Here is a 12,332-nt window from a genome sequence, read left to right as displayed (position 1 = left end):
CTTTTCCTGGGTTCTTTCTCCTCTTCATTAGTCTGAATGAAGAAGGTGACTCTGTGTGAGAGATTAGTTAATTGATTTTCCTTTGCATAGGAGTCTTAGGAAAGATAAGGATCATATAAAATCATTTAGATGTTAGGCCCTGGCGAAATATGATGGGAAAATCAGCTGCGTACAGCGTCCCCATCCTCAGCACCCCAGCCCCACTCCTTCCTCTCATCACTGCTCCTCAGCTGTGGTAGCAGCAACAACGGGACGGTCAGGGGCTAAAATGAAGGCTTGCCCCACTGCACCCTTCTCTGGTGGCAGTGAAAGGTAATCCTATCTTTCCTTGGTGGTTGGTAAGTAGAACACTCTAGAAAGTCACTTAGCCAGGCAAAGATTTCTACCATAGCAAATCTGAGGCTAAAACACAAGTAAAAAAATTAGTGGACTTGTTTCTTCATCTCCTTGGTTACCATATGAGAAGGTCCATTCTTCCAGCTGGCTTTTTTTTTTTTTTTTTTACATCTTTATTAGAGTATAATTGCTTTACAATGGTGTGTTAGTTTCTGCTTTATAACAAAGTGAATCAGTTATACATATACATATGTTCCCATATCTCCTCCCTCTTGCGTCTCCCTCCCTCCCACCCTCCCTATCCCACCCCTCCAGGCGGTCACAAAGCACGGAGCTGATCTCCCTGTGCTATGCGGCTGCTTCCCACTAGCTATCTACCTTACGTTTTGTAGTGTATATATGTCCATGCCTCTCTCTCGCTTTGTCACAGCATATCCTTCCCTCTCCCCATATCCTCAAGTCCATTCTCTAGTAGGTCTGTGTCTTTATTCCTGTCTTACCCCTAGGTTCTTCATGACATTTTTTTCCCTTAAATTCCATATATATGTGTTAGCATACGGTATTTGTCTTTCTCTTTCTGACTTACTTCACTCTGTATGACAGACTCTAGGTCTATCCACCTCATTACAAATACCAGCTGGCTTTTGTATTTAAGAAACACCACAAAACAAACCTCAAAGCCCTATTCTTTACAACATGGGTGTCTGGTTTGTGTCTTCATTGGTTGGTGGGTTCATATTTTAGCAGGGCTGCTGGAGAAGTATCACAGTTCCCGAGAGAAGCCACTTGCATATCAGCTCTAGATAGTTTCTACTGCTAAATTCAAGGAACAGGGTTAAGAGATTTTATTCAGTTATTACTTTCCTGATAACCCTTTATGTTAATAACTTTCAGTGGACAGAGAAGACATCTATTTCTTTCTGTTTATTTAGGCCCACATGCAATTAAGTTCTTAATGATTTTTTCCAAAATATAAATAGCTTTAATGGTTTTCTTAATTCTAAGAGTAATACTACACTCATTGTAAGACACATAAGTTCTTAGTAATGGCTTTCTCATAATAATGAAAGTGTTGCGTATAGAATGACATTGGCTCTGTTAATTCTTTGCCTTCGGATCATCCTCTCAGTAACCCTGGAGGGGTGTAGAGAAAAGCGCGAGGTCCGTGGAGACGTAGTGTACCAGGGAGGGGCAAGGGAGGAGTAGGTGCTTCACATATGTGATCGTGGTGACCTTCACGGCCATCCTGCGAGGGGGCTGTCACTGTTTCCCTAGTGCAGAGAAGAAAACTGAAGCTCAGGAAAGTTGAGCAACTTGTCTAAGATCACTTAGGGAGTGAGTGGCCGCGTTGGGATTGGAACCCACCACCTCTGACTCCAGAGCCCGTTCTGGTTCCACCATCTACTCTGACTCTAAGAGGTTCAGGAAATTTGGGTTCTGTACTGCAGCTCTCAGCAGTGAGTAGTGGAAGCTCAGACCAATCCCCAACCCTGGCATCTTCATCTCTCCAACGAGGGGACTGGCCAAGAAGAGTTCTCAGGTCCTGTAGGGCTGTGGGTGTGTTGCTAAGAGAGAATTTTTTTTAACTTGCCGAAGAGAACATGTCCCAATTAGACAACTTAATACCCCAGGTTAACGATCTTTTTTTACGATTATAACATGCATGTTTAGAAAATATCCCTCTCTTCACACAGGTGATCATGTCTACCTGTATTAAAAAAAAAAAAAAAAAAAGCCACCCTGCATGAGAAAGGTCATTGGCTTTGTCTGTGCTCACGTAGCCCTCCCTTCTGTAGCCAGAGGTACTGAGGGCACCTGGGCCCAAGGTGTGGGACTTTTACTAATCTTCATTTGTTAATGTTTTCTTCATCCCTTTTGTAGGGACCGAATGCTGATGTTTGAAGAACTTTCAGACATCTTCTCAGACCATAATAACCACCTGACCAGCCGGGAGCTACTGATGAAGGTGAGGGCGCTGGGTTGTACTGTGCTGACCGCTCTGGCATCCGTTCAACGGAAGGGTAACTTGAGGGCTCCTTGGATGCCTGCAGTCCCTTGAGAGAGGCTACAGGGACTGGAAGGCAGGACTTTTGGTTTTTATGCCAAATCGAAGAAGCCTGAGGCTGAGAAAATTCAAAGTCCAGCTCCTCAGCTTCACTGCAACGCAACCAGATTGTGAAACCTGCGTTGCTGCCTGTAGCTCCTCAACAAGCTGCCCTGGAAACACTGAGTGCTGGCAGTGAGGTGGGTGAGAGAGCCTGGAATATCCTTCTCAGCAAAACAGCTTCTAGAAGGACAGGGACCAAGCCTGCAATTCTACATCCTTTATTTGCACTGAATTGCGCAGCCAGTCCGTCAGCAGTATTTATCGAACACCAGATGAGTGCTGGCTTCTGAACGGCAGGCTAGGTAAAGCTACAGCTCGGTTCATTTTCTTTCTCTAGATGTTTGTTAAACATCTAATATTTGTAAAGCATTTGACCGGCCTCTGGGAGTATGAAGAAGACGAACACAGACCCTGTTTTCAGGAACTTACCTGCTGGTGGGTGGATATAGACACTAAACAAGAACGAGTAGTCAAAGAAAGGTACAAAGATAGGTTGTGAGCAATCATCAGAGGGGAACATAGACCAGATGTTATCTTCACGGCCTCTCTATAAAGTAGATTTTATCCTCCTTATTTTGCAGCTAGCCAAGCCTCAGAGAGGTAAGGAACAAACCCTAAGTCCCACACCTGGTAGGTGGTGGAGCTAGAATGTGAGTCTGGCCTGGTGGGACTGTAAAGCCAGTGCTTTCATCACTTAGGCATAAAACTATTTCTTTTGACCACTTGGGAGTAGGAGGCAGGGTATGTCACGTGAAACTTCATGGAGAAGGAAAATAAGTTGGTAATTCAGTTAATCCTGATTGGGCATTCACTGTGTGCTGGGTGAGGGAGGTACAGCCGTTCTGAAGGCAGCCTCCAATCTTAAGGAGACTGCAGTCTCATGGGGGAGGCGAAGTGGGCAATTATGAAAAAAAAACCCCAAACCAAAAATAAAAAACAAAACAACTATGATATGTGCTACCATAGGGGGAAGCCCTGAACTGGGCTGTTAGAACAGAGGACCCTTGTCCTTAGTCTCCTCTTCTGTGAATTGGAGATGATAATAGTACTATTTAGTCTACTGATCTCATGGAATTGTTTTGAAGATTGACTAAGGAAATATTTGAAAGCCATGTGCAAATGTCAGTTTTTTGTAGTATTTCACAAGCTATCTACATGTGAAACCAAAGTATGCATAACAAATGAAAATGAAGAAAGTATAAGTGATACATGTAAGCTTACAGTAGACACTTGGAGTAGGAATGAGAGTCAAGTGGGGATGGGGTTACTTAGAAAAGGCATCAGTTGATAACTGTTAGGTTAGTCGTTCCTGTAAGAGCATCTGTTACGGTCTTCTTGACTGTTCTCCTAAGTCCTGCTTCTCTTCCTTCATGTCTCAGTGAGGACTACATTTCTGCTTGAATCCTTCCTTGACACCCTCAGGTCTGATTAGGCCCCTTCCCATGTCCTCCAGAAGCCCATCATTCCTCTGTCCTAACACTTATCATATGCTCCATTAGAATCGCTTGTGCATTTCACCTGTCTCCCTGCTGGCCTGTAAGCCTCTTGCAGGCAGGGCCTTTTTCACTGTTTTGTCTCTAATGCCTAACACACTGGGCATGTAGCAAGTGTTCAGAAACTGACATCCATTGATGGACCTCCTCATTCACAGGACTTTAACAACTTGCCCACTCTTAGCCCTTCCTGGTGTAGATGATGTGAGCAGGGCAGGGTGTCTGCTGTCTGACTTTGGATTAGGCTCACCTGATGCACTGCACACTAAACAATGCTTGGCTTGCTGAGGTCGTGTTACTCCCTGCTTCACATCCCCTTGGATTTGCAGACTTTAAATGGAAACTCATCTGGCTGGAAGGAGATGGCTTAGTGGTCTCCCTGTCAGTAATACAAAGCTGGACTAATTGGAGCCACACATTCAAATCCCAATAGCTCTGAGTCATCCTTCCAAAGCAGATAAATTGAATACTGTGCAGCTCATTGCCTGGTGGCCGTCTTCTGGCTGAAACCTTAGAAGCAGAGCTATATCTAGACATTAAAGGTCCCATAAAACTTTCTGAAATGTAGAAGTTTACCTCGGTGCTCTAGGTTAAATTTCTTATACGTGGCTGGAATCCCAAAGATAAAAAACTTGGCTGTGAATTCATGGGGCCTGCGCATTATCGTGAATGATAGTGGAATGTTCTGGGCAGGTCATACGTCTCTGTGGGTCCCTTTCCAGTCATCTTTGTTTATTATTCTTCATACTAAGTATATAATTCTGGATATGAATTCTCAGCACAGTTGTAACGAAATGAAGGTACTTTGGTTTTCAGAAGAACCATGGCTGGTCTCTGTTTTTAATATGCCACTCCTGGACTTAAAACTGATTTGTGGTTGGGTAATCCTAGTCGTGAATGACCTCTCTTCTCTTCTGCTTCTGGACAGATGTAAGGTGCTACCTCTATAATACTACGGCTGAGGCAACATCAGAATTAGCAAAAATCTGTGGTTTTCCTTTTAATTGTTGGAGACAAATGTTTTTATTTTACTCGGAGATTATCTTAAACCTGTTACTGTCTTAGGATTTCCAAAACTTGGATCATTCCAAGCAGGTTATCTATGGAGTCTGCACATTTCAAACCAACAGGAAGGCAGAATCTCACCAAATCTTCTTGTTTCTTGGGATTCTTGGTGAGAACTCTTCTGGGTTACATTGCTAGAAACAAATGCTAGAAAGGCCCAGGCTCTGGTGGAGATGTCTGTTTAGTGAAGCTCCAAGCACACTGAAGTCAGAGCTGGGGTAGAAGCCCGTAGGGCTGGGAAGGCCTATTCACATAATTACCCTTAACTGCTGAGCTGTCATTTAATCAACATGTATGGAGAGGGATCCAAATGTCTGTGTAGCACCCAAGTAGAAGAGGCCCCTCTGAGGCCCAGGAACAGGATGGATGAGGGCAGCTGTCCTTTGCCACAGATGGAGATAGAGAGAAAGCGAGACTCAGGTGAGAAGTTTGCACTAGAGAGAGAGAAAGAAGGACAGAGAGGAGAGGAGACAAGAGGAGAGTGGAAGGTTGATGGAGGGCAAGATTTGGAATTCATCCAAACATGGGTGATGATTGAGGTCACAGGACTGGATAGTATTTCCAAATACCTGAGTAGAGTGAAAAACAAGATGACTTTGTCAGAAAGAAGAGTCATTAAGAGAGAGTGAACACAGGCAGCAAAAGGAGGCCAGAGGAGGGACCCAGAGCAATGCAATCACAAATCCTGTGAAGAGTCTCAAGAAGTTTCAAGGGATTGGTGTTGTGAGACCTTGCAGGGCAAAGGATTTAGGGCCGAGGAAGGAAAACACTTCCACATCCAAAACATGGTTGGATGTGGCACATAGGGGATTTCAGTTGACACCTCACCTGGAAGAGCTGGCACTACTAGTCAGTCTTTTTTTAGTTATCTATCCAGGAGTGGAATCTCGCTCTCATGAAGTCGTGAAATCAGCAAACCTTCCAGCTCCTCATCCCAGATCTTTGTCCTCCCAATGAGGAGGTTTTCCTAAGTGCTCTTTTAGGATCCTACTTCTGTGATTCTCAGGAGCCTCTTAAATTTTCAGAAATCCTTCTTAATAATTTTAAGTATACCTGCAATAATGTCCATACATTAAATGTCTGTCAGTGATTCAGAAACTGAAAGGGAACCAGAATAACTTACTCCCTGGAAAGAGGTGGACATTGCATTCAAGTCAGAAAGAATTGATTTCTCACTCCAAGAAAATTCTCAAGAGTTTCCTCTTAGATAGCCTCATCCACCAGAAGGCAGGCAGCAGAAGCAAGAAGAACTACAGTCCTGCAGCCTATGGAACAAAAACTACTTTCTCAGAGAGATAGACAAAATGAAAAGGGCAGAGAACTATGTACCAGATGAAGGAACAAGATAAAACCCCAGAAAAACAACTAAATGAAGTGGAGATAGGCAACTTCCAGAAAAAGAATTCAGAATAATGATAGTGAAGATGATCCAGGACCTTGGAAAAAGAATGGAGGCAAAGATTGAGAAGATGCAAGAAATGTTTAACAAAGACCTAGAAGAATTAAAGAGCAAACACCTAGAAGAATTAAAGAACAAACAAACAGAGATGAACAATACAATAACTGAAATGAAAAACACACTAGAAGGAATCAATAGCAGAATAACTGAGGCAGAAGAACGGATAAGTGACCTGGAAGACAGAATGGTGGAATTCACTGCTGCGGAACAGAATAAAGTAAAAAGAATGAAAAGAAATGAAGATGGCCTAAGAGACCTCTGGGACAACATTAAACACACCAACATTCGCATTATAGGGGTCCCAGAAGGAGAAGAGAGAGAGAGGACCCGAGAAAATATTTGAAGAGATTATAGTTGAAAATTCCTTAACATGGGAAAGGAAATAGCCGTCCAGGTCCAGGAAGCACAGAGAGTCTCAGGCAGGATAAACCCAAGGAGAATCATGCCAAGACACATAGTAATGAAATTGACAAAAATTAAACACAAAGAAAAATTATTAAAAGCAACAAGGGAAAAACAACAAATAACATACAAGGGAACTCCCTTAAGGTTAACAGCTGATTTCTCAGCAGAAACTCTACAAGCCAGAAGGGAGTGGCATAATATATTTAAAGTGATGAAAGGGAAGAAACTACAACCAAGATTACTCTACCAGGCAAGGATCTCATTCAGATTCGATGGAGAAATTAAAACCTTTACAGACAAGCAAAAGCTAAGAGAATTCAGCACCACCAAACCAGCTTTACAACAAATGCTAAAGGAACTTCTCTAGGCAGGAAACACAAGACAAGGAAAAGACCTACAATAACAAACCCAAAACAATTAAGAAAATGGCAACAGGAAAACACATATCGATAACTACCTTAAATATAAATGGATTAAATGCTCCAACGAAAAGACATAGACTGGCTGAATGGATACAAAAACAAGACCCGTGTATATGCTGTCTATAAGAGACCCACTTCAGACCTAGGGACACATACAGATGGAAAGTGAGGGGATGGAAAAAGATATCCCATGCAAATGGAAATCAAAAGAAAGCTGGAGTAGCAATACTCATATCAGATAAGATAGACTTTAAAATAAAGAATATTACAAGAGACAAGGAAGGACACTACATAATGATCAAGGGATCAATCCAAGAAGAAGATATAACAATTATAAATATATATGCACCCAACATAGGAGCACCTCAATATGTAAGGCAAATGCTAACAGCTATAAAAGGAAAAAACAATAGTAACACAATAATAGTGGGGGACTTGAACACCTCACACCAATGGACAGATCATCCACACAGAAAATTAATAAGGAAAAACAAGCTTTTAATGACACAATAGGTCAGATAGACTTAATTGATATTTATTGGACATTCCATCCAAAAATAGCATACTACACCTTCTTCTCAAGTGCACACAGAACATTCTTCAGGATAGATCACATCGTGGGTCACAAATCAAGATTCAGTAAATTTAAGAAAATTGAAATCATATCAAGCATCTTTTTCCAACCACAGTGCTATGAGATTAGAAATAAATTACAGGGAAAAAAACGTAAAAAACACAAACACCTGGAGGCTAAACAGTACATTACTAAATAATCAAGAGATCACTGAAGAAGTCAAAGAGGAAATTAGAAAATACCTAGAGACAAATGACAATGAATACACGATGATCCAAAACCTGTGGGATGCAGCAAAAGCAGTTCTAAGAGGGAAATTTATAGCAATACAATCCTACCTCAAGAAACAAGAAAAATCTCAAATAAACAATCTAACCTTACACCTGAAGGAACTAGAGAAAGAAGAACAAACAAAACACAAAGTTAGTAGAAGGAAAGAAATCATAAAGATCGGAGCAGAAATAACTGAAATAGAAATAAAGAACACAATGGCAAAGATCAATAAAACTAAAAGCTGGTTCTTTGAGAAGATAAACAAAATTGATAAACCTTTAGCCAGACTCATCAAGAAAAAGAGGGAGAGGACTCAAATCAATAAAATTATAAATGAAAAAGGAGAAGTTACAATGGATACCACAGAAATACAAAGCATCCTAAGATACTACTGCAAGCAACTCTGTGTCAATAAAATGGACAACCTGGAAGAAATGGACAAATTCTTAGAAAGATATAACCTTCCAATACTGAACCAGGAAGAAATAGAAAATATGAACAGACCAATCACAGGTAATGAAATCGAAACTGTGATTAAAAATCTCCCGAAAGGGCTTCCCTGGTGGCGCAGTGGTTGAGAGTCTGCCCGCCAATGCAGGGGACACAGGTTCGTGGCCCGGTCCAGGAAGATCCCACATGCCACGGAGTGACTAGGCCTGTGAGCCATGGCCGCTGAGCCAGCGTGTCAGGAGCCTGTGCTCCACAATGGGAGAGGCCACAAGAGTGAGAGGCCCGTGTACCGCAAAAAAAAAAAAAGAAAAAAGTATAAAAATCTCCCAACAAACAAAAGTCCAGGACCAGATGGCTTCACAGGTGAATTCTATCAAACATTTAGAGAAGAGCTAACACCCATCCTTCTCAAGCTCTTCCAAAAAATTGCAGAGGAAGGAACACTCCCAAACTCATTCTACGAGGCCACCATCATCCTGATACCAAAACCAGACAAAGATCCTACAAAAAAAGAAAATTAGAGACCAATATCACTGACAAATATAGATGCAAAAGCCCTCAACAAAATACTAGCAAACAGAATCCAACAACACATTAAAAGGATCATACACCATGATCAAGTGGGATTTATCCCAGGGATGCAAGGATTCTTCACTATATGCAAATCAATCAACGTGATACACCATATTAACAAGCTGAAGAATAAAAACCATATGATCATCTCAATAGTTGCAGGAAAAGCTTTTGACAAAATTCAACACCCATTTATGATAAGAACTCTCCAGAAAAGTGGACATAGAGGGAACCTACCTCAACATAATAAAGGCCATATATGACAAATCCACAGCAAACATCATTCTCAGTGGTGAAGAACTGAAAGCATTTCCTCTAAGATCAGGAACACGACAAGGATGTCCACTCTCACCACTATTATTCAACATAGTTTTGGAAGTCCTAGCCATGGCAATCAGAGAAGAAAAAGAAATACAAATGGGAAAAGAAGGAGTAAAACTGTCACTGTTTGCAGATGACATGATGCTATACATAGAAAATCCTAAAGATGCCACCAGAAAACTACTAGAGCTAATCAATGAATTTGGTAAAGTTGCAGGATACAAAATTAATGCACAGAAATCTCTCATATTCCTATACACTAACAACAAAAGATCAGAAAGAGAAATTAAGGGAACAATCCCACTCACCATTGCAACAAAATGAATAAAATACCTAGGAATAAACCTACCTAAGGAGGCAAAAAGACCTGTGCTCAGAAAACTATAAGACACTGATGAAATAAATCAAAGATGACATAAACAGATGGAGAGATATACCATGTTCTTGGATTGGAAAAATCAGTATTGTGAAAATGACTATACTACCCAAAGCAATCTACAGATTCAATGCAATCTCTATCAAATTACCAATGGCATTTTTTACAGAACTAGAACAAAAAAATCTCAAAATTTGTATGGAGACACAAAAGACCCCAAATGGCAAAGCAATCTTGAGTGAAAAAAATGGAGCTGGAGGAATCAGACTCCCTGACTTCAGACTATACTACAAAGCTACAGTAATCAAGATAATATGGTACTGGCACAAAAACAGAAATATAGATCAATGGAACAGGATAGAAATCTCAGAGATAAACCCACGCACCTATGGTCAACTAATCTGTGACAAAGGAGGCAAGGATATTCAATGGAGAAAAGACAATCTCTTCAATAAGTGGTGCTGGGAAAACTGGGTAGCTACATGTAAAATAATGAAATTAGAACACTCCCTAACACCATACACAAAAATAAACTCAAAATGGATTAGAGACCTAAATGTAAGACCAGACACTATAAAACTCTTAGAGGAAAACATAGGCAGAACACTCTTTGATGTAAATCAACAGCAAGGTCTTTTCTGACCCACCTCCTAGAGTAATGGAAATAAAAACAAAACTAAACAAATGGGACCTAATGAAACTTAAAAGCTTTGACACAGCAAAGGAAACTGTAAACAAGGCGAAAAGACAACCCTCAAATTTGCAAATGAATAAATGGACAAAGGATTAATCTCCAAAATATATAAACAGCTCATGCAACTCAATATTAAAGAAACAACCCAATCAAAAAATGGGCAGAAAACCTAAATAGACATTTCTCCAAAGAAGACATAAAGATGGCCAAGAGGCACATGAAAAGCTGCTCAACATCACTAATTATTAGAGAAATGCAAATCAGAACTACAATGAGGTATCACCTCACACTGGTTAGAATGGGCATCATCAGAAAATCTGCAAAGAACAAATGCTGGAGAGCATGTGGAGAAAAGGGAACCCTCCTGCACTGTTGGTGGGAATGTAAATGGATACAGCCCCTATGGAGAACAGTATGGAGGTTCCTTAAAAAACTAAAAGTAGCATTACCGTATGACCCAGCAATCCCACTACTGGGCATATACCCAGAGAAAACCATAATTCAAAAGGACCCATGCACCCCAGTGTTCATCACAGCACTATTTACAATAGCCAGGACATGGAACCAACCTAAATATCAATCAACAGATGAATGAATAAAGAAGATGTGGCACAAATATACAATGGAATATTACTCAGCCATAAAAAGGAACGAAGTTGGGTCATTTGTAGAGATGTGGGTGGACCTAGAGACTGTCATACAGAGTGAAGTAAGTCAGAAAGAGAAAAACAAATATTGTATATTAATTCATATATGTGGAATCTAGAAAAATGGTATCGATGATCTTATTTACAAAGCAGAAATAGAGACACAGACTTAGAGAACAAATGTATGGACACCAAGGGAGGGAAGCTGGTGGTGGGGGTGTGGTGGTGGTGTGATGAACTGGGAGATTGGGATTGACATGTATACACTAATATGTATAAAATAGGTAACTAATAAGAACCTGCTGTATAAAAAAAATAAAATTCAAAAAAAAATTATCAATAGTTTGGGAGGACTCAACCACCCAGCACAGGAAGTGGCACATTTCAGGACACTTTCATTCATCCCCAGGAAAAACTGTAAGCAGGGAATCATTAAATGATACCTCTTCTTATTATCACTTGTAATAGGGAGACTGAAAATTGGTAATGAGTCACTATGGATTCTGTCCCCAGTGATGTACCTGGACCTGGGTAAAGGCTGGTGAATGATACAAGACATTGATGTCGCACTGTCATTGGAAAGGCTAAGTCACTGGAAAAGATTCCCTCGTAGTCGTACAGTAGTGAAAAGTCACATGCTGTGGTCATATGATAAACCCAGGGAGAACTGACTAACGGAAAAACAATGCAATTATGCACTACTGAATTGTGAAATTTGCCTCCCATTCATGCAGTTCCTGGAAAATGAGAACTTAACAAGACCCCCCAAACCACAAAACCAAAAACACTTTATGTTCAGTCAGCAAAACTGGAGATTAGTCATTATGTAGAAGAGTTTGTTGTCGCAACAGATGGGAGGAGAGAAAGGGTAGCCATCTGTTCTCAGGCGCCAGGAGGAAAGATTGATTTGTAGGAGTTCCAAACCTGAGAGGCAAGTTGGGAGGATGGACTGGGGGAGAAAAAGGGGAGAAAAATGTATGAAGGTCTGGCTTTCATAGATCAGTGCTGGACTTCCTCAGAAAACTTCCGGTATAAAAAGTTTCATTTAGCTAAGAAATACCACAGAAATAGTCCCTTTTCTTTCACAGAATGCTGGCACAGGCCTTTCAGGCCAAGATCAAGAAATCATAAAATTTA

General features: G+C 40.8%; 1 protein-coding gene across 2 annotated transcripts in view; it reads left to right on the top strand.

The window, feature by feature from the left end:
* RGL1 (ral guanine nucleotide dissociation stimulator like 1) overlaps positions 1–12,332 on the top strand; it is a 279,970-nt gene that overhangs the window by 240,390 nt on the left and 27,248 nt on the right. For both annotated transcript variants that reach the window (XM_079905514.1, XM_079905515.1), the window contains one exon: positions 2,218–2,302. In XM_079905514.1, the coding sequence (XP_079761640.1) occupies positions 2,218–2,302 (85 nt within the window). The remainder of the gene's footprint in view (positions 1–2,217; positions 2,303–12,332) is intronic.

Source organism: Stenella coeruleoalba (assembly GCF_951394435.1).
Source record: "Stenella coeruleoalba genome assembly, chromosome: 1".
NCBI lineage: Eukaryota > Metazoa > Chordata > Mammalia > Artiodactyla > Delphinidae > Stenella > Stenella coeruleoalba.
Note: the sequence above shows the minus strand (reverse complement) of the source record. Positions and strands in the feature narration are given on the sequence as shown.